Source organism: Rattus norvegicus, chromosome 8 (assembly GCF_021556685.1).
Source record: "Rattus norvegicus strain SHRSP/BbbUtx chromosome 8, alternate assembly SHRSP_T2T, whole genome shotgun sequence".
NCBI lineage: Eukaryota > Metazoa > Chordata > Mammalia > Rodentia > Muridae > Rattus > Rattus norvegicus.
The window spans coordinates 76,278,854-76,301,653 of NC_141541.1; the positions used below are offsets into that span (position 1 = coordinate 76,278,854).

The 22,800-nt window shown below is 41.0% G+C and overlaps 1 protein-coding gene across 1 annotated transcript in view; it reads left to right on the forward strand.

Annotated features, from left to right (window-relative positions):
- Vps13c (vacuolar protein sorting 13 homolog C) overlaps positions 1-22,800 on the forward strand; it is a 165,236-nt gene that overhangs the window by 68,707 nt on the left and 73,729 nt on the right. Inside the window, 14 exon segments of the mRNA XM_087564087.1 lie at positions 2,375-2,504; positions 3,789-3,867; positions 4,497-4,636; positions 6,775-6,928; positions 9,480-9,559; positions 11,034-11,093; positions 11,574-11,733; positions 13,020-13,136; positions 14,442-14,545; positions 14,730-14,897; positions 15,358-15,662; positions 17,562-17,709; positions 18,249-18,357; positions 22,473-22,606. Coding sequence (XP_087420213.1) covers positions 2,375-2,504; positions 3,789-3,867; positions 4,497-4,636; positions 6,775-6,928; positions 9,480-9,559; positions 11,034-11,093; positions 11,574-11,733; positions 13,020-13,136; positions 14,442-14,545; positions 14,730-14,897; positions 15,358-15,662; positions 17,562-17,709; positions 18,249-18,357; positions 22,473-22,606 — 1,888 coding nt within the window.

A 22,800-nucleotide genomic window follows, 5' to 3' on the forward strand; every position in this document is an offset into this window, starting at 1 on the left:
AAACCACTTCCAATCTTGAGAAATGTCTTAAAGGAATAAAGAAATAGAAGCTAGATTGTGAGGTTAGTATAGTCTCATGAAATTGTTACACTGTCTTCCGAAAGGCAGCTTCACTGAGGTTTAACTGACACTCGGTGGATGTCATTTAATACGTTGTCCGTGTCTCCATGAGCTCATCACTGCAGTTGACATAACATGTCCGGCACCTGCAGAAGCTTCCTTGACTCTACATTCTCTCTTTCCTGTTCCGACTTCTTTCCTTGGTCTGTTCTTTGATCCAGAAGAGTTGGTAGAATTTTCTAGAATTTTCAATGAATGAAATCATTAAGGTATAGCTTTTTTTTTTTTTTTTTTTTTGTTGTTGTTGTTGTTTGGCTTCTTTTAGTATGATTCAGATTTACCATGTGGTTGCTTGAATGTTGTGTCTGTAGATCCTTCATGGTTTTAACGTGTTCTAGGCCTGTAGTTTTCTTTTAGAGAGTATTTCAAGATTCTTGATGTTTTTGTAAATGACCGTGAGCTATGTTGAAAGTGTTCTAGGTGAGCATTGTGTGTTTGAATTTGACCAGCATGGAAGTCGAGTTGTAAAAAGTGCCCATCTTCTCTACCTACATCAAGGACAGCTTGTAGATGCTGGCTTTCTCATTCTGGATAGGCAGTAGTGCCTTTGCATCCCTTTCCTGATAGGCCAGCTTTTGGGTTCAGTTACTTCTCATTTGTTTTAATTCTTTATCGTCATGTTTTCCACTCTGGGTTTATTATAATTTTTCTGCATACTCTGAGTTTTTCTGCATTTCATCATAGCTTTGTAGAAGGTCATGAATTACATACTTTTTTAAAAATGAAAGTATTTTTATTGGTTATTTTATTTATTTACATTTCCGATGTCATCCCCCTTCCCAGTTTCCCCTCTACAAGCCCTCTATCACTTCCTCCCAACCCCCTGCCCTTATGATGGTGCTCCCCCAACTCCTACTTCTGCCTCAGTGCCCTAGCATTCTCCTATCCTGGGTCATCAAGCCTCCACAGGACCAAAGGGCTCCCCTCCCAGTGATGGCAGATAAGTCAGTCCTCTGCTACTTTTCTTTTTTCTAGTAGAGACAGTACTAAGAGTTTGACTTAAATAAATTGTATTGAATGCCAGGAGCCTATTTAAGAATTAGGTGTCTGCCAGCTTGAGCTGGTCACAGTTTAGCCAGGTAGCCAGAGAGTAAGCTGAACGAGCTTGTGAGAGTTGTGGTCAAGACAGCAATGAGAAAGACAGGAGGTGGCCATGTTGTATAAGACAGACAATTAAGCAGTGGCCAGAAGGCAGATGAGCCAGAAGGCACAGGGTGGTAGAAGCAGATTGGACCCTCAGAGCAGAACGTGACCTCAGGGAGCTTGCATTGCAATCTGAAGGGACAGGAAATAAGTGCACACGTCACATGTCAGGCGCTGCCCAGTGCTCTGGATAAGCAGAGCAGGGCAAGGCAAGGCGGTAAAGAACGATGACGCAGACACTTGATATTAATAGAAAGAAATCTTTGATGCTAAGAAGTAAAATATATATTGTGGTTTTGACTTTTAATAGTAAAAAATTGTGTTCAATAGAACTTTCATAATTCATTAATGAACTTCAGGCTGTCTGTGGTGCCCTCCCCAAATCACAACCTCTGGGAGGCAGAAAGTCTGAGAGGAGAGGCCAGCCTGATTTCATAGCAAGTTCCAGGCCACATGGGACTACATAGTGAGACCTTGTTTTTAAAAAAGTTAATTTCAAAAACATTTGCTGCAGTGGCTCTCAGCCTTCCTAATGCTGTGACTCTTTAATACAGTCCCTTAGGTAGTGCTGACTCCCAGACATACATTTATTTTTCTTGCTACTTTGTAACTTCAGCTTTGCTACCATTATGAATTGTAATGCAAATATCTGTACTTACTGATTGGCTTAGGCAAACCCTGTGAAAGGATCCCTAGATCCCCAAAAGGGGTCATGATCCACAGGTTGACAACCACTGGTTTGTTTAAGAAAGTTAGATTTTGGGGCTGGGGAGATGGCTCAGCGGTTAAGAGCACTGACTCCTCTTCCAGAGGTGCTGAGTTTTCCCAGCAACCACATGATGGCTACAACCATCTGTAATGGAATCTGCTGCCCTCTTCTGGTGTGTCTGAAAACAGGTACAGCGTACTCGCATACATAAAATAAATGAATAAATCTTAAAAAAAAACCGTTATGTTTTAGAAGGTCTGGAAAATTGGTTCACAGAGAACTTTCCCTTCTTAAGAGTGCTGTCCAAGTGTAATGAGATGGAAACATGGATGGCTAATCGCTGACTTCACCCTGTCATTCCCTTCCCCTCCCTGAGACCTCACTGTCAAATTGTGTTCTTAGATTTAAAGTGTCAGGAGGGCTGCCTCTGATGCATGTGAGGATTTCCGACCAGAAGATAAGAGATGCGCTGTGTTTGATTAACAGTATACCCTTGCCACAAAAGTCATCCACGCAATCTCCAGAGAGACAGGTGAGTGTGTGACTGTGGAGGAAATGCCAAGTCGATATCTAGAAAACAACACTTTCTGAGTAGTGGTGATTGTTTGAGGACAGGCTTTCTAACCACAAGGATGGGGCCTGGTTTCATGGTGCAGAGACAGTCTGATTTCAAGGCCAGCCTGCTCTCTCTACACAGCAAGTTGCAGCCCAGGTAGGGCCACATAGTGAGATGCTGTCTCTATAAACAAACAAAACTAGAAAGCAACAGACATGAAAGGAATATGTCCACGTTTGTGTTGGGGTTCAAGTCACCCACAAACCACACAAATACTGATCTTAGTCAGACAGAGATGGTTTATTGAATGCACACCCTAAGACTGAACAGTCGATCGGGGCCATAGCTCAGAATTTGGGGGCTGAGGCTACAACCTTGAACATCTTTCTCTACAGCTTATAAAACTAAAGCTGCTAAAACCACAGTTAGCTCATACGCAAGTGCAGGAAGTGCTGCCCAGTGGTCAGCTCTGACTCAAGTCATTTTAGACCTAGTAGTTCATATTGACCTTTAATTTGATGGGCCCTACATAAAGCTTTGTAGAATCTAAGATTAGCAAACCCCAGATAGGATATAACAGGGTGTGTGCCAGCATGACCTTGCTCAGAGTCAAGTTGTTCTTCTGTTGTCAATGACTGGCGGGCATATTACAGCAACAAAAGGAAAGAGCTGGCAAGCGTGGGACAAAATGACTACAGCTATGCAGGGGCAGGTGTGGGTGGGCCCAACAATTTGTAAACTGTACCTTATATAGAACTAGAAATACAAAGCTTTAAAATAAGTGTGAAAATAAACTTTCAAGTTGAGATTGTCCTTTTTTAGTGAGTCTTAAATGTTCTAGATCACTTTACTAATCTTTATAGCTTATTTAATCCAAAATAAATATTGGATTTCTACTTGCTTAGAAAAGAAGTTCGAGAAAGCTAATGATGCCATTTTCAAGGGTCCTATGATAAATGTGTATTTTTATATTGTTACCCACAATAACTAAATGATACAGGAGGATACAGACCTATTCCTTGATTTGTGCATAATTGTATCTTTATAAATGTGGGGAGTAATTTTGATAATTGCAGGTTCCAGCCGACCGTTACGTGGTTGTTTGAGTTTTTTGAAGATTTGGCTGTGATGTTTGTAGAGATACTTTTCTTTAGATCTTCCTTTATCTAACCTTGTATGTTTTCAGTATACACAGGTGTCACCTGTGTTGTTTAATCCTTCTTATCAGCATGTATTAAAAATATTTGCATTCTTTGCTAGGTAGCCTCGATTCCTGTTCTTTCAGGTGGGACGAAAGTTCTTCTTGGGACTTCACTGTTGCTAGATGGAGTGGAATCAGGTGAAGATGGGAACGTGCTGTTTCTCTGTGACACTAAGCCTACAGGTTGTTACGTAGCGAGGTAGTGAGGGTGTTTACGGAGAGTAAGGAGGCTCAAGAACGCCGCTCTAGCTGTGCTGCCAACAAACACTGACCTCAGGGCGTTTTATTCGCTGATGCTCACATCTCACAGTTGGATAAATGAAGAGTTGTTCATTGTTGTTGTTGTTTTTTGTTTGTTTTTTCAAAGGGCAGTAGTGGGACTCGACTGTGTTTTCCAAAGATTCATTTAAGTTATTATATTTCTCTGTACTACTTCTCTCTAACCAGGGCTAAGTGATGCCTTACAATTTCAGATCAGAATATAGAATGTCAACGTGGTAGACACAAGATGAATCTAACAAGTTAAGGCCTGGCCAGTCTGGTGTCCATTGTGGTGGTCACACCTTGATAATGATAGATGATGCCCAGTAAATATTTTACTGGACATTGAGCGAATAAACTAAAGTGAAAAATAAGTTTGGCTTAAGTTTAGTGTCTGAATGTGGAAGTTCTAGGCATGGACGGAGTTTACTGTTAGATCTAGGCTCAGTGTCTGTGTGGGTTCTCAGTGGTGGCTGTCTGGGTTAACATGTGTCTCTGTCCCTTAGAGTCTGATGATGAGTACTTTGATGCTGAGGACGGAGACTCGCAGGCCGCTAGACCTGTCAAAGCCTCAGAACTGAGAAAAGCTGCTGAGGTTCCCAATGAGGAGCTGGTTACTCTCTTGCTCAAGTTTGAGATTAAAGAGGTATGTGTCTCTGTTCATGGGCATGGTTTTTGTCTGTCTTCTGTACTGGGAGCTGACCTCAGCTTCAAGTACATTAAAAACGTGTGTTCTAGTTTCTACTAGCTGATACATGTGAGTTACACAAATGTACACATAGTTTCAAATCCATGGAAATCATTTTTAAAAATGGTTTAAGGGGGAATCAGTGTGTGTAATCTATTCTGGAAAAACTCAGGTCTTAATTAGGATTTCTGCATAAGATTTCTGTTTTTATGTATGGATGTATATATTGCCCCCCTCCCCCAGCTCTTTTCATTTTTTTAAAGCTAGACTTGGGCTGTGGATTCCAGGCTGGCCTTGAACTCACTATCTCACTCTGTAGCCTTGGCACTCTTTGAATGTGGGGCATTTCTCCTACTTTACCCTCCTGAGTTCTGAGGTTGTATTATAGGTCTGTGTGTCACATGCAGGGTAACTTCCCCTTTAGCTGAATAGTATTGGTCATCGTCATGCATGTCTACTGTAAACTTCTAAACTTTTTCTTCTTCTTCTTTTTTTTTTTTTTTTGCTTTAAAAAATATAGATGGCTTAGTCAGGGCTCCTGTATAAGAGAAGGGTTAGTTTTAATTGATAGTTGAAAGCATTTTGTTGATTTTGACATCAGAGCTTCTAAATTCCAATGTGAAGAAAGAAGTCATGTAGAAAGCCAAGCATGATAGTGTAGGCCTGTATTTCTAGTTATCAAGAAAGCTGAGACAAGAGGATTACAACTTTAGTTTCTGCGGGAGATACAGGGAATCCTGGTCAACATAACAAGACCCTGTTTCAAAATAGCAAACAAAGCAAAAGAAAACAAACCCCAAAAAGGGGGCGGGATTGACTGGAGACAGAGCTGGGGACATCTTGCTTACAACTTGTGAGGCTCGAACTTCAGTCCTGAGGACTTTCTAAGGAGTAGACACACAGGAAAAGAAAACCGGATGAGAAGGTCACAGCATATTTGGGGTATTAGGAGATCTCTGTGCCAGGCATATGATTCCTTTTAGCTGCCAGTGTACATTTGCTCTGTAAATGACAGCTCTCATCTCCACGGTGGTGGGATTGCACCTTTCTGTCTCCACTTTGCCTTTCTATGTTCTAAATTCCTATAATAATTTTCATTACCTTGACGATAAAGTACAAAACAATACAGAGGTGTTCATGGTTGACTTTGATATTCTAGAATGACAGCCTTTCCTAAATCATCATGTCAGATCTGATAAATCGTAGTCTTACTGGTATTTTCTTGGTCTGTTTCCTACCCTTGACTTTTGGCTTGTTTTTTTTTTCACACTTTGACTGGCAATACCAGGAGAGCTCTCGAGCCCTGTCTTCAAAGCTTCAGGGTGGTTGCTCTTCTCTTCAGCTGCAGTTGTGCTACCTCAGCCGTCATTATTTGTAGAAGTTAGGCCCTTCTTCCTCCCATCCCCATGCTCCCAGAAATAAGACTCAGACTCAAAATATATTTACAAATACCTTGGCCACATCGCTAGGCTCTACTCTGACTAGATCGTAATTAAGACAATCCCATGATTTTAACCTGTCTCTAAGTGGCTGGCTAATTGTGTTCAGGTACCATGCATTCGTCCCTTCACATCCTCCTAGACAAGCCTTCTGCTGGTCTCCATCCCAGAGTTCTCGTCTGCCTCCTGGATGTCTCACCTTTACCTCATGCCTAAGCCATAGGCTTTACAATGGACAGGCAATGCATTCATATAGTACACAGGATATTCTCCTGACATCATTCTTATATGTCTTTTAAAAATTGCCACACATATTTTAATCTTTTTATTGGCTGATTATTTTTGGCTATCATTTCCAAATTCAATTTAAATACTGTGGGAATGAACACTCTTACTTTTTGCTAGTATCAGAAGAATCTATCAGGTTTTTTTTTTTTTAATTAAAAATATGGTAAGAATCCAATCCTTATTTGCATGTGCTTTAAGTCTTGATCCTAGAGTTTGAGGGTAACCCTAGTCTTTGCGTCTGGTGTGAGGATGGGATTAGAGTCTTCCCTCTTGCAGTGCCCTGCATGTGGGAAAGGACTTTGCTTCTGTCATTTTAAGAATGACTTTGACTTACCAACAACCTTCCCCTGCCCTGTGGATTACTTTTAGGTGGTTTTGGAACTCACTAAACAACAGAAAGAAGAGGAGACAATTCTAGTATTTAATGTCACTCAGTTAGGAACAGAAGCAACAATGAGGACATTTGACCTGACTGCGGTGTCCTATTTGAGGAAAATCAGCTTGGATTACCATGAAATTAAAGGTAACGGCCATGAAAATAGAAACAACGGTTAGCAAAAATTGTGCCCTTGTGTGTCTAGAGTGGTCTCATTTACAATGAAATATTTGCATTTCATTATGATGGGTACAGTAAACACAGTGCAGTAAATACTCTATGAAGACTAAACTCTAGAACACTGGCCATTAGGCATCCATGTTACTGTCTTCAGTTCGCATGTAGCTAATCTACACATGGCTGTGAGGCGTCTGTCTTGCCATCTTCAGTTCACATGTCACTAATATGCAGATTGATCGTTCATCCAGGTTCAAACAACTCTATGGGACAGAGTCCTGCCTGAGACATTGAAGCCTGGTTCTGGGGTCTGGCAGCCTCAGCCACTATGGTTCATGTCCTCGGAAAGTCCACTGACATTGGGGAACATCATTTCCATTTCACAGGCAGAGAATGACTAAGGAACCCAAAACATGCTCTCACCTCTGTCTTGTTCATGATGGGTTTTAGAGTTCAAACCTGGTCTTAGGATACTGAAGGGTTTTCTGTTAGAGCCTTCCTAATGCTGCACTCCTTTAATAGAGTTCCTTATGTTGTCATGACCCCCAATCATAAAATGCTTTTGTTGCTACTTCGTAACTGTAGTTTTGCTATGGTTATGCATTGCATGTAATATCTGTGTTTTTTGATGGTTTGGGGTGACCGCTGCGAAGAGAGTTGTAGCCCACAGGCTGAGAACCACTGTGGTAGAGTCTTTGCACAGCAGGGAAACAGTGTGATAGAAATCGGAAGATGCAAAGGCCATGCTCTTGTTAATTCTATAGTTCATCATTTTACTGTATTTCTTATGAGCGCAGATATTTGAGGCATGAATGAGTGAATTAGTCTGCAGCATTAAAATTCCTCCAAAGATTGCCTAATGCTTTAGTCAAATATTAAGACATTTTATGATTTTTAGAAAAAGTTGAAACCAAAATAAACGCCAATTACGTGTTGGTAATTTTTTTAGGTAATAGATTATGATAGAATTTACATTATAGACATTAGTAATGAGTATAAACAATAAACTATCTAGACTGTTTATTTCTTTGTGTCAGCTAAGACTGGAGAGGGGCCTGGTGAGATAGCTCAGCCATTGAGAGTGCCTGGGTTTGATTCTCAGCGTCCACATGGCAGCTTACAACTGTCTGTGACTCCTGGTCCAGGAGATCTAATTCTTCTTCTGAATTCCTAGGGCACCAGGCACACACACACAGTGTTTTATATACATGAAAATAAAACACTCACACATATAAATCTAAAAAAAAAATTATACAAGGCAAAGATTAGGGGTGGAGTGGCTTTCTAGCTGTCAGTATTTACAGACTATGAAGAGAGAGGCATGGGCGTGATTCAGTGGTCGATGAGCCAGCTCTCCCTACACAGATTTGGGAGCCATTTCCTCTGTGTGTCTACACAGGATGTAGTTTTGAGCTCAAAGGAGATGTTTGTTTAGTCTTTGAAACCAAGTCTTACTCTGTTGTCCACGCTGGCCTCAAACTCACCATAGACCCCAGGTGGGTCTATACTACAAGGATCCTCTTCTGTCTCCCAAGGGCTGGGATTACAGCTGTAAATCTCCAAAGCCTATTCAAAAGAAACTGAATTGTCGTCCTCTCTTTCCAAAAAAAAAAAAAAAAAAAAAAAAAAAAAGGTTTCTATATTCTTCCCCACAACCCCAGGTCTAAGCAAAGGCATTGTTTTAAATTATTTGAGTTTATTAAGTGGCTTAGGGTTTGTATTCCAGCATAAAACATCATGACCAAGAAGCAAGTTGGGGAGGAAAGGGTTTATTCAGCTTACACTTCCACATTGCTGTTCATCACCAAAAGAAGTCAGGGCAGAATTCACACAGGGCAGGAGGCAGGAGCTAATGCAGAGGCCATAGAGGGATGTTTCTTATGGCTTGCTTCCCCTGGCTTGTTCAACTTGCTTTCTTATAGAACCCAGGACTACCAGCCCAGGGATGGCTCCACCCACAATGGGCTGGGCCCTCCCCCCTTGATCACTAATTGAGAAAATGCCTTACAGCTGTATCTCATGGAGGAGGCATTTCCTCAAGGGAGGCACATTTCTCTGTGATAACTCTAGCGTGTGTCAAGTTACACACAAAACCAGCCAGTACAGTAAGTATAAATAAAATATTTTAAAATGGTTTAAGAATCTACTAGAGATTATCCCAGTCTTGTCTCCATTTTGTAGTTGAGAAAGTTAAATAGCTGTGGGTTAAGGTCAGAGATGATTTAGAATTCACATTTCCAGATTCATTCTGCTGCCTATAAATACACAGGCATCCTTAAGAATATTTTAAGTTTTGACTTTGATTATGGTATGAAAGCAAGTGAAAGGTGAAGGGTTCTAAGTAATCTGGGAATCTAAGGTCAGCGTTTCAGCTGCCGTATGTCCTCACCAGTAATGTCATTACTTCATAGCCATGACAATGTACACAGATTTTTTTTTTAAAGCACCACTAGACAAAGACATGTAGAGCCCTCTAAAATTTCATAAAAGCCACTTATTTGCATTTCTCTCTCTCTTTTAGGATCCAGAAAGAAGCCAATTCACTTGGTCAGCTCTTCAGACAGACCTGGATTAGATCTTTTAAAAGTGGAGTACATTAAGGTGAGGGCCACAGGAAGATGACATAGCTGTCTGAACCCCACACTGTACCCCTGGAGAGAGAATGACTGTGTAAGGAGTAGATCTCTGCAGAGTTACTTGCTCCTAGCCTTCTGCTTTCATTGAGAGCAGGGATATTACAAAGCTATGGACTGCTAACCCAGAGGCAGAGCCCAGTGCTCTTCTGTTTCTGGGTCATACTCGTACACTACACTCCTGGTAAAAGCAGGTGGCAGTTAGTTGAGTTACTACATTAAAAAAGGAAAGTGGAATTAGATTGAGTTGAGAGAGATCTGCCAGGACTGGGGAGGAACTGACAGTGAACGGGACAGAAGGAATTGGTGCTGTTCACCTTTGTTCTAGTGATCCCTGACTCTTTGTTCTGTCTGCAAGGGTTATGGAATGTCTCTGCTGATGGACACTTGGATTGAAGTAGAAGTTGCTTTTCCCAGTGATTTTAAGTTAGAAGAGAGAGATGTCCAAACAAACATCTAAGGAAAAGCACAGAGCAGAATGGTTGTAGAGAGGTTGGCAAAGTGGCCAGGGCAGAAAGCTGCTCATGGGAGGCAGTCTTCAGAGTTCGCCTTTTCTCTTTGTTCCCAAAGGACAGAACTTAGTCCAGGGAGTGGTTATGATGAGAGATAAGTTTTTTGACTTAGAACAAAGACCCCACACAGCGGAGCTTGGATTTGTGAAAGACTGGTGCTTTTCTCACCATAGATTGAGCTGAGCTTTGTAGAGTGGTACTAGCATCAGATGGTGGGCGGGTGAGGGGACCCTTACATGTTCTCTCCTCATCTTTATCTTTTTAATTCCCTGAGGGAATTCATGTTCCTCCATGCTTAATAAGAACACTTGGCACTGTTATGAAAAATAGAGCATGTGTAATTTTAAAATAAGACATGATATAAGGTTGTCTTTGTGACCTATGCTGTGATCAGACACCACAGCTCAGGCAACTTAGAAAGAAAACACTTAATTTGGGGCTCACAATTCTCAAGGCTTGAATGCATGACCATCATGGCTGAGAGCTGGGCAGTAGGAAGGCAGGCATGGTGCAGGAGCGTTAGCTAGGAGCTGATATCCTCATCTGTAAATAGGAAGCACAGAGCTAACTGAGAATGGTGTGGTATTTGAAACCTCAAAGCCTGCTCTCAGTGACACATTTCCTTCACAGGGCCACACCTTCTAATTCTTTCCCAAAACTTCCACCAACTGGGGATGAAGCATTCAAATATGTGAGCCTTTGGGGCAGTTGTCATTCAAACCACCACAGTGTGTGTTCTCTCTCCCCCGCCTTCTCCCTCCCTTCCCACTTCCCCCCTTCTCTTTCTCCATCTCTCTCCACATAAGCATGCCCATGTATGCGTACACACACACACACACACACACAGAGACAGAGACAGAGACAAAGAGACAGAAATTATAAAAATGTACTTTGCTCTTAATTCCTTCTTTGGAACTTTTACTTTTTCAGGTTGATAGGAATGGGCCTAGTTTTCAAACAACTTTCGAAAAAACTGAACAAACTGTTAAGGTAAGAAGTTTTACTAAAGCAATGTATCTTACTTGAAAATAACCCGCTCACTTCATACTTGAGCCTGTGTTCATATTTCTGCTCCTTCAGCTTAGATGCCATGAATACCACGTTTGGAATCACATCTGGATGTGGTAGCCCACTGTGATTCAGGAGCTTCATACTAAAATTTGGCATATTCTATAATCACAATTGCCTATTGAAGATCCAGGAAGCCAGTTACATGTTGACTGTGCAGATGGACGGGAGGCAGTTATTGGCTCTGTGACCATTTTGTTTGGGAATGGAGTAGTTAGTTACTCTGATGCACTCCTGTGTCCTTGAGTGTGTAGGTGTCATTTGCTGTCTCTATATTCCTACATCAGGGTGTCATGGGCTTTTCTCTTTCTCTCTTTCCCTTTCCTGTCTTGGAGGCAGCCTTTGCTGAGACCACAGATGGCAACTGGAAAAGAACTAATTTTCTTTGTAAAACACTTTCAGGTGGCCTTTTCATCTTTGAATCTGTTGCTACAAACACAAGCTCTTCTGTCTTCTCTTAACTACCTGACAACTGTCATCCCATCAGACAGTCAGAATGCGGGTGTGGCCAAGGAGGTGCAGACCATAACTGAGAAACAAAAGAACTCTCCCCTGCAGAAAGGTATGAGGGTAATCAGTGTTCTCCATGGCAGACACCCAAGAAGATGATATTGAAGGAGCAAAGATTGGTTTTGCTTTTAGTTGCAGAGATGTCAGTCCATGGACACTTGGTTCTGTTTCTTCTGAGCCTGTGTGTTGCCAGGCAGAGCACGATGAAGCTTAGGGTAGCGATTGAGGTGTATAGGAGGCAGACAGACAGAGGTGGTCTAAAGATAAGCCACGCCCTGCAAAGACACACCCAGTGCATTACTCCCCTAATAATGCCGGTAGATTATGAAACTGTTATTGGATTTATCTGTTGGTGAAAGTCAGAACCATACTATTCCATTCTAGTTCAAAGCAGTTTCAGTAAGCAAACAGACAAATCTCTGGTCACCAGGGTTTTCCTCAATTGAATCACCTGGTGCATAAAGCAGGGGTAGTGGATTCGCAGTAAAATATACTCACAGTTCAGTTCTTGGGAGGCGGAGGCAGGAGGATCATGATTTCCAGGACAGTTTGGGTAGGTGGCATAGAAAGTCCTTGATTCAAAAAAATAAAGCATCACACACACACACACACACACACACACACACACACACACACACACACACAGAGAGAGAGAGAGAGAGAGAGAGAGAGAGAGAGAGAGAGAGAGAGAGAGAAATATAATCAATACTACTGTTTTAAGAAACTTTTTCTTCTTATGGCTGGGGATTGCTTTTGGAGTGTTACTAGAGGAAAACCCATGTGTGTGCTGAGTCCTTCTTCCCATCCTCGTGACTCTGAAAGGACTCTCAGGACAGCCTTTGAGGAAAGAGACCAGAGATGAAGGCAGGGACTATTAGTGTTTTTAAAAAATTCTTATTTTATATGTGTTGAGTGTTCTGTCTACATGTATGTATATATACTACATGTGTGCAGTGCTTATGTAGTTCAGAAGAGGGCGTTGGATCTTTTGGAACTAAGTGATGGATGGTTGTGAGTCACCATATGGGTGCTGGGATCCCAGTTCTTTGATCCATTTCTCTAGCACCCCAAAGACAGCATGTCATTGTTGAGAATCTCTAGAATTTGAATCCAAAAGAACTTAGTTCATGTTCTGATCATATTACTTAAAGCTGTGTGACTTTAGGCACATTACTTTTTTGAATTTTATGTTCTATGTACTTTAGACTTTTTGTTTTTGTATGTATGTGGTTTGTATAACACGTAGTTTATATTTTATAAATATTTTATACTCATATAAAGTATATGAGGAAACTTCTGTAGGGTTTAGCTTACTAGAATCCATTGCTTTATTTTTAGTGATGGTGCCCTCTAGAGATAGTGACGTGATTGGCTTCAGGCTGTTCGCCAAACTGAATGCTTTCTGTGTCACGGTCTGTGATGAGAAGAGCAATATTGCTGAAATCAAGATACAAGGTAAAGTGTCACAGTGTTTAGCAGTTGTTTAACGCTAAGCATCCCCCCCCCTCTTCCCTTCTTCTCTTTGTCTTTCTGCAGTGTTACATCAAGAGGGCTCTGAACTGAAACAGTTGCAGGGTGTAGCTGAACTGGAAGCTCAGGATCAGATGATGCCTGAATTCTGGCTAGTGTAGTTGTTTCCTTCTTTCCTTTCCAAATTGGGAACACCCCTACTACCTATATAAACTTTGTTCACAAAACTTTAGTGGCCTTCCTCTCAGGCAGGGCATTTTCTGCTGTGGTGAACACCAGGACCAACCAAAGCCTGGGAGGGGAGGGTGGATTTCAGTCTATACTTCCACATCAGTCCGTCATCTCAGAAATGCAGGACAGGAACTGCGAAGAAGAATACTGTGTACTGTGGCCCTCATGGCTCGCCCAGCCTACTTTCTTTTGCAACCCAGGAGCACTGCTCTAGGCACCACACACTGTGGGCTATACACACCAATCTCTAATTAAGGCAGTGCACCACAGACGTACCTACAAGCTAGTCTTACGGACACGCTTTCTGACTTGAGAGTCCCTCTCCTCAAGTGGTGCTAGCTCATGTCAAACTGACATAAAACGAGCCAACACAGTCTTCACATAGATGACTTAATGTCTGTCAGGTATAAAAATGTATTTTATGCTTACTTATCCTGAAATGGTTTCTTGGTACTGCATTTCTTCCCAGGGAACTGAAATTTATGTAATTATATTATATTTTATTGTTTTTTATATTTTGCCACTTTATTAAATAAATAATAGGATATCAAGATAATAAGAATCTTTTCAGTATCATAGGAAAATGATATTTCATGTATTTTTCTGTTTCTTCTATTTTTTGAGGATTTCATACACGCATCCTAGGAGCGACGGTCATACCTACCACCATTTTCCCACTGGAGCTCCGCTCAGGTCCTCCCCACATGACCTCTCCCCACTTCATGGCTCTACATTATTCTTAGTTACCCACTAAGTCCCAGTAGTGCTGCCTGAGTGTGCGTGGATGTGAGGCTGCCCTTGGGAGCATGGGTGACCTGCCAGCGGTCACACTCCCAAAGAACAATGATTCTTTCTCACCAATCTGCTGCCAGCTGTTCCTTAGTAAGGGTAGGGCTTATATAATTCAATCTTAACCAAGATATAAGCTTGTTATTTAGAAAACTAAAAGTACTTAACAGGAATTTTACTAATGTGAGTTTAGACATTCTGTATATCCACAAATCATAGTGAAATATTTATGTTATATTTGTAAAAATTATAATAATTCATTTTTTTCAGGTCTCGATTCTTCCCTTTCTCTTCAGTCAAAGAAGCAGTCACTTTTTGCCAGACTGGAAAACATTATTGTCACAGATGTTGACCCAAAAACAGTTCATAAGAAAGTACGTGACACGGGATGCATAGTTACTAGTTTTTACTATTACATAGAAACTTTATTTTAAAATATGTTATTTTAAAAAATTAAATGCATTTCTATGAAGATTATAATTTCAGGCCTTTTCTGACTAGGGCTTTGTTTTGTGATTATTTTTTGGGCAGAGTACATTCACATTTCTGGTTTTTCAGGCTGTATCCATAGTTGGAAATGAAGTTTTTCGCTTTAACCTGGATTTGTATCCGGATGCTACTGAAGGGGATTCCTACACTGACATGTCCACTGTGGATGGCGTGGTGGCACTGCATGTTGGCTGTATTCAAATTGTCTACCTTCATAAATTCCTTATGTCACTGCTGGTAAAGTCACTGTTTATATGTCTACATTTCCCTGAGAAGCCAAGGGCTGTGATTGTATCTGTTGTAAACTCTGGGTTTTAGGTGGTGGATGTTTTGATTGCGCCTGGTGTTTATGTAGGAAAGTTGTAGCCAAAAGCCCTCTCTTAACTCTTGAAATGCAAATCATTGAATGGTTTTTGTCTGTGGTTGAAATTAGTTTTCTAGAACACACAGAAGCTAACTGTCTGAGTGCCAGAGTGTTGACAATGTGCTCACCCCTACACTGCTTAGTGAGGGATCACTACTGAAAGCTGGGCAGTGTGTGTGACTGAGGATGGCCTTCCTCAGCTCCTTCTGTTCACTAGGAGAATAGGGATCAACTCTAAGGACCCTAGGAGGAAATTGCATGTGTGTTAGCAGAAGGTAGGCTGATTCACAGATGTCCCTGCTTCTGAACGTCCTTTCTACATATCATCCACAGAGCTTCCTGAACAATTTCCAGGTGGCCAAAGAGGCCCTGAGTGCTGCCACGGCCCAGGCTGCGGAAAAGGCGGCCACAAGCGTGAAGGATCTTGCCCAGAGGAGCTTCCGCGTTTCTGTCGATATTGATTTGAAAGCACCAGTCATTGTCATTCCACAGTCCTCTCTCTCCACCAATGCTGTTGTGGTAGATCTTGGGCTCATTAGAGTTCACAATCAGTTCAGTCTGGTGTCTGGAGAAGATGCTGTTAATCCTCCAGTGATTGACAAAATGAAAGTGCAGCTCACAAAACTGAAACTCTGTAGGTATGTATGTTCAGAGCTGTGCTAAGAAGCATGTACTAATTTCTCATGGTATTTTTATAACAGTTTCTTTAATAAAGAACCATTTTCTGATGTAAAAAGTTACAAAGAACTCTAATTTCTGATCAGCTGGAGTGCATGTGTGTTTACACATCCTTCATGTAGAGCTACCAATTTGTTTAATTTTTTTTCCTTACATGTTTTAAAATATGTATATATTACTGTCCGAAACAGTGGTTGCTAACCATTGAGAATAGAAATCTTAGCCAGGTATAGGGATGTATACCTTTAGTTTCGGCACTTGGGAGATAGGAATAGGCAGATGTCTGGGAGTTTGATCTATTCCCTCTCTCCACTCCTGGAATCACACATGGCGTTTATTTGGGCCCTCTGCTCTTGAGGTGGTTTCTACAGTAGTAGATCTTTACTTGTAATAGCAGTTCGGCCATGCTGAAGGAGAACCTGGTGACTTCTGACTTTAGTGAGCTTACAGATTTTGGTAGCTGTGTAATACTGTGTCCTCAGTACTCATGTGAGGACACAAAAAGATTTAAAAATGATTTTCATCTCACCAAAGGCAATTTAATTATTCAAAATAAAAAAAGTTATAGAGAACCCCATAGGAGCTTTCTGAAATGCCTCAGTGACAGACATGCTTTCTGATTTCCTCATTTCCTGTGCTGTGCTCCTTCCCTGTGGTGTCTTTAAGTCTCAGTACCAGCAGATACACTGCTGCCCTCTGCTTAACCACAAGCACGCACTTGGAGGAAGGCCCTGTCAGTGACGGGGTCATTTTGAGGCTGCCACTGTGATTGTCATCAGCCTAGGTCAGTCCTTCTGCATGGCTCAATGCAGCCAAGACATACATGTGACATGGATGAGTTGGCTGCGAGCATAAGATGCCACTTTTTTTTTTTTTTTTTTTGGTTCTTTTTTTTGGAGCTGGGGACTGAACCCAGGGCCTTGCGCTTCCTAGGTAAGCCCTCTACCACTGAGCTAAATCCCCAACCCCCACTTTTTTTTTATGGTGAATTTTTCTTACAAGTAGGAAGAGGAGAGTCTAAAATTGTAGATAGTATAGTCAATGGGGAAACAGCCAATGGAGTCATTTATCATCTTGTGAAACATAATTCACTCTACATAACGGCCTGAACACTATACGCTCGATGAGTAGACTTGTCTGGGTGTTGTGTGTCTGCTGGGTAATCTGGGAGGTGTGGCTATACCACTTTCTCCACAAACAGGGGAGTAAATGTACTGCAGAATGACTTTGTGACAGGTGCTTGGTCTCCAAGCAGTAGGACCTTTTCTGCTTCATCATTTTAGCAGAACACTCAGGTAGATGTGGCCCATTGTTGACTGAAGGATTGTAATGTGACACAAACTATGCTATTCCTAGAATGATGAATTTGACAATTTCTTGTCTATCTGCAGCATTATGAATTTAAAGCAAACACAAAATCGAAACAACCTTTAGGTCAGTTCTTCTCCTTTCTACAGTTTTAAGAAAAAAGTCTTTTAAAAAAAATTTTTTTTTAAAGCCAGGCATGGTGGTATATGCCTTTAAATCCAGCACTCAGGAGGCAGAGGCAGGCAAATCTCTGAGTTTGAGGCCAGCCTGGTCTGTAAAGGGAGTTCCAGTATAGCCAGGGCTACACAAAGAAACTCTTATCTTGAAATAAAACAAAACAAAACATTTTCTTAATTGTTCAGTCACACATTGTAATCTGTCTCTGCTCATGGATTTATAGGTTAATTATTATCTCAACTTTGTAACCCCTTGAGCTACACTGTTATAAATTAATATCTAGAGCATCAGGTGACACTTGATACTCTACTTGATACTTGATGATATAGTTCATGGCCCTCTGTGACAGCCTTATACTTTCTCCTCTTTACTAGGACAGCAATCCAGTCGGGCGTCTCACATCCTGATATTCAGCTGTTGCACCCAATTAACTTGGAGTTTTGTGTTAATCGGAATCTAGCTGCAAATTGGTACCATAAGGTGCCTGTTGTAGAAATTAAAGGGCGTCTTGATTCGATGAATGTAAGTACATGCATGGAAAGAACTTTCACATTTTGTCCCTGAAAGCTTTCTCATATACACAAGGAAAGTGCAGATTATTTACTGAATAGAAAAAGAAATGTTTCCAGTATTTAATCTTCAGTTAAGTATTATTAATTTTAAATCTGTTATGCACCCAATGCAGAAATCTGTGTACAAATTACTTATTGTTACAGTGTCTCTCATAATGTGTATTATTTACACGTTTGCTTTTAAGGAGATGGAAGTGTGCCTCAGGCAACTATTGTATTCTTTAAAGAGTGATAGTTGTTACTTAAAAAACGGTTTAGATTTCTTTAAGTACAATTAACTTTAAGAAAAACCAGCCAATAGGACAAACATTGATTTATAAATATTATTTGTAAGTTTTAACATTTTATTTAAAATTGCAGAAGTAAACGTGAAGAAGTAGTAAAATCCTCAGGTGCTGATGTTAAGATTATTCTGTTTTATTACTGAGAATCTGTTTTCTATATTGCAGTTCTTTCATTTTAAGATGAATTTTTTTGTTTATTTCACAGGTTAGTCTAAATCAAGAGGATCTCAATCTTTTGTTTAGAATACTGGCAGAAAATCTTGGTGAGGCCACTGAAGACATTGATAAAGGGAAACCTAGAATACAAGAGATAGGTGAGAGACCAATGTGGTGACGTATGCACACGTGTCACTCTATAGTTCGAATCTTGACGTATGTGTCTTTCTGTAGTTCAGTACACACCAAATCTTGACATATATGTCTTTATCTTGACATATGTGTCTTTCTGAAGTTCAGTACACACTGAATCTTGTTTTCAGGTTTAAAAATGGCTCTGTTTTTGTTTTGTTTTGTTTGTTTTGCCACAGTAGGGATTGAACCAGGGTCTTGGCCAGTGCTGTGGTGCACACCGTAATATTGAGCTACATCTCCAGCCTGAGACACAATAAACATGTAGTGAACAAATACATATTTACAAATTGCGATTTGTTTTACCAAGAAAAATAATAAGATGTTGTTGAATGCAAGCATGACGGAAGCTTATTGTCTCTGTGTAGCTAAGCAGATAGTTAACATTCAGCCTGTTTCCAAGACGCTTACACTGGGAGGTCATTAGGAAGTTGTGGCCACTAGCCAGTGCTGAATCTCTGTAAAAAGTCTTAATTTGTATATTAAAAAAAAAAGAAGAATGCTAGGCTGTGGCATCATAATCAATGTGATATTTAAATGAGACTTAGGTGTAAAGTATAAGAATTTAAATTATTAATATTTATCACTCTCCAAAGATAGTAAATATAGTACATTAAAATAAAAACAGCAGACAGTTTAAGTTATTAGTTATGGGCTTTTTACTTAAAAGTTATTACTATTTAAAGCCACCATATGTATATATTATGCATGAATAACGTACATATGTGTATACTCACATAACAAATACATTATGCACACAGGATGCACCCTTGTTCTTTTCAATCAAGTGGTGGCACCTGTGTGTGTGCCTGCTGCCCTTTGCTGGTGTTTTCCTGGAGTTGTATATATTTCATGTCCATTTTTGTGCTGGCTGTGTCCTGACCCCCTTCAGTGCTTTTAATGAAGTATCATCATTTTTAGCAAGCTTCTGTAGACAGATATTCAGGTTAAGTTCTTCACTCTTACCCATGTTGCACTGAAGTGTCCCTTGTTGGCTACTTTGCATGTTCATCTGTCATGTCTCAATATAATCTTTATTAATGTATCTAATGAAGAGTTAAGTAAATACAGATTGCAATAAATTAACTTGAAATTTAAAACTTAATTGAGAATTTCATACATGGATATAATATGTTCTGGTTAATTTAAAATTTTATAGTTTTAGAGGAACTTGTACTTTGTACCCTGTCATGCTGTTTTCTGTATCTTTCTAACAGTTTTATCAATTTTCTGAAACTTTTGCCCATTGGCTGAGTGGGCAAATTTACTATACTGAAATGAAAATTACTCTATTTTCACTTTTTTCTTGTGTACAAGTCTAACCTCCAACTGTTCCTCCAACATGTACCTCCAACTGTTCACAGAATCCCCGCATCCTCACTATGAGCTCGTTCCTCAGCCCTGCTCTCCCTGTCTCCTGCTGCTAGGACCGACCTTGCCCGCCCCAGTTCCTGCCCCACTCAGAGCCCACTCTGACCTGGGGATACTTAGTGCTTAGTCTTACTTTTCTTTCTTTCTTTTTATTGGATATTTTTTACTTACATTTCTTTTTTTTTTTTTTTTTGGTTCTTTTTTTCGGAGCTGGGGACCGAACCCAGGGCCTTGCGCTTCCTAGGTAAGCGCTCTACCACTGAGCTAAATCCCCAGCCCCATTACTTACATTTCTAAGTTTCCTGTCCATAAACCCCCTAACCCATCCCCCCTCCCGCTTCTATGAGCCCACCCACCCACACACCCCTTCCCGCCTCCCCGCCCTGACATCCCCCTACACTGGGGCACCGAGCCTTGGCGGGACCAAGGGCTTCTCCTCCCACTGATGCCCATACTTTTTCATGAATTTTATGAGTGGAACCATGACAAAGCTTGCTCTTCAATGTTTGGTTTCTTTTCTGTGATTCATGAGATCATTCTGGTGGCTTCTGTGGTGGTCTTTTCTCCGGGGATGCCTGTCTCTGCCTGTGAGGCTGGAATCTGAGAACCAGCACCGCACTCAGCTCTTGGGTCTCAGAAATCCAAACTTTTGTCGCCTTGCTGGCATGACAAGTGCTTTAGCCACTGAGCCATCTCCACAGCCCCGTGGTTTCCACTGGGTCCTCATTACTAACGAAGTAAACTATTTTATATATGCCATTTGCCTACTTGGATATCCTCTTTGTGACTGTCCAAACTTGTTAACCATTATTTTAATTTGGTGCAGTTCTGAGTAAGATGATAGATGTCTTGCCTTCCTAAGGGTATTAGTGAGCAGTGTGGATTTCCATGTGGGTTTCTGGTATATGCTACACTGCAGGCTCTGCTGTGTCGAATTGGAGGTCAGGATGATGTTAACTGCAATACCGTAGTGATGGTTGTACGGTTGATAGTAAAGGCTGTCAAGTCAGACTGATTTACTTTGATTGGCCCTTGCATATAACACTAGGCAAGGCTCCAAATTTGTCTAAAAATTTAATGTGCTCATCTGTGAGTTGGGGACAATGAAGTTCTTTCCCCAGAGGGACAGTTTAAGACTTCAGCAAGACAGTCCATGCATACCTTATCGTGTCTGGAACATGTTACAAATATAACAAATGCTAGCTTTATTATTTGTATGTTATAGGTTAGAAAACACTTTTTTTTTCTTCTTTTTCTTTTATTGGATGTTTTTTTCTTTTTTTTTTTTATTGGGTATTTTTTAATTTACATTTCAAATGTTATTCCCTTTCCTGGTTTCCTGTCCATAAGCCCCCTATCCAATCCCCTCTCCCCCTTCTTCTATGAGGGTGTCCCCTACCCACCCACCCACCCCTTCCCACCTCCCTGCCCTGACATTTTCCTACACTGGGTATTGAGCCTTGACAGGACCAAGGACCTCTTCTCCCATTGATACCCAACAAGGCCATCCTCTGCTACCTATGCGGATGGAGCCATAGGTCATTCCTGTGTTCTCTTGGGATGGTGATTTAGTCCCTGGGAGCTCTGGGGGGTTTGGTTGGTTCATTTTGTTGTTCTTGTTATGGGGCTGCAATCCCCTTCAGCTCCTTCAATCCTTCTCTAACTCCTCCACTGGGGGCCCTGTACTCAGTTCAATGGTTGACTGTGAGCGTCCGTGAGCTCTGGTTGGTTGGTATTATTGTTCTTATGGGGTTGCAAACCACTTCACCTCCTTTAATCCTTTCTCTAACTCCTCCATTGGGGACCCTGTTCTCAGGTCAGTGGTTGGTTGTGAGCATTTATTTGCCTCTGTATTTGTGATGCTTTGGTAGAGCCTCTCAGGAGACAGCTATATCAGGCTCCTGTCAGCATGCACTTTTTTGGCATCTGCAAGATTGTCTTATTTGGTGTCTATATTTGGGATGGATACCCCAGGTGGGATAGTCTCTGGCCTTTCCTTCAGTCTCTGCTCCATACTTTGTCTCCATATTTCCTCCTGTGAGTATTTTTGTTTCCCCTTCTAAGAAGGACTGAAGCATCCATACTTTGATCTTTCTTCTTGAGCTTCATGTGGTTTGTGAATTTTATCTTGGGTATTCTGAGCTTTTGGGCTAATATCCACTTATCAGTGAGTGCATACCATGTGTGTAGAAAACACCTTTATTGCTTGCCATGGCATGTGTTTCAGAACAGCATCAACCATGGAGCTTTTCTTTCCCTTCTTAGACTGGCGTTCATGGCCCCTTTTTCTTTCTTAGCCTTATCTCTGGTTACAAGAGATGCCTTAGCCATTCTACAGTCTGCTCTGTTTGCAGCCCCTGCTATGTGCTATCTCTTTGGCCGGTATGGTTTTCATTCTTACTTTTAAAAAGCTGGGCCATCTTTCCTGTGGACGACTCCTGCTCCGGGTGGGTCATTTACTGTGTTAATGTGTCTGCACCTCCTTGTCTTCTCTCTGTACATTTTATGTTCAGCCCTAACCTTTGTCTGCTTCTTGTGAGTAAGTTCAGCTTGATTCTTCTATCTGACTTTCCCTTTTACTAAACCTCGAGCTTTCTAAGGCTGAGAGCTGAGGGATTTGTGGATCTTCACATGCGCATACATGTTTGCTGCAAGTATCTGTGAAAGACACGAAAGAATAGAAGGACATGTTTCTGTTTAACACCTTCAGGTAAAACTAAAGCATGCCAAGATGTCTCTACACCGCAGGATGTGCACACCACACAAGGTGTGCCAGCAGCCAGAGTGGAAGAGACCAGACCCGTAGACATCATCAATGTACTGTTGAACTTTGAAATTAAAGAGGTGTGTAATTTTATCACATTTTATAAAGTGAAGTAAACAGACGATGGGTATTTCTATTAAGCTAAATTTGTAGGTAATTGATATGTATGAAAAAATCTTAGATTGTTAATGTGCTTTAAAATTGGAGAATTTATTCAAGAACAGTTACATTTTAGGGGTGCAGTTTCTTTTCAGAGGGAAATGGAAGCAGCACT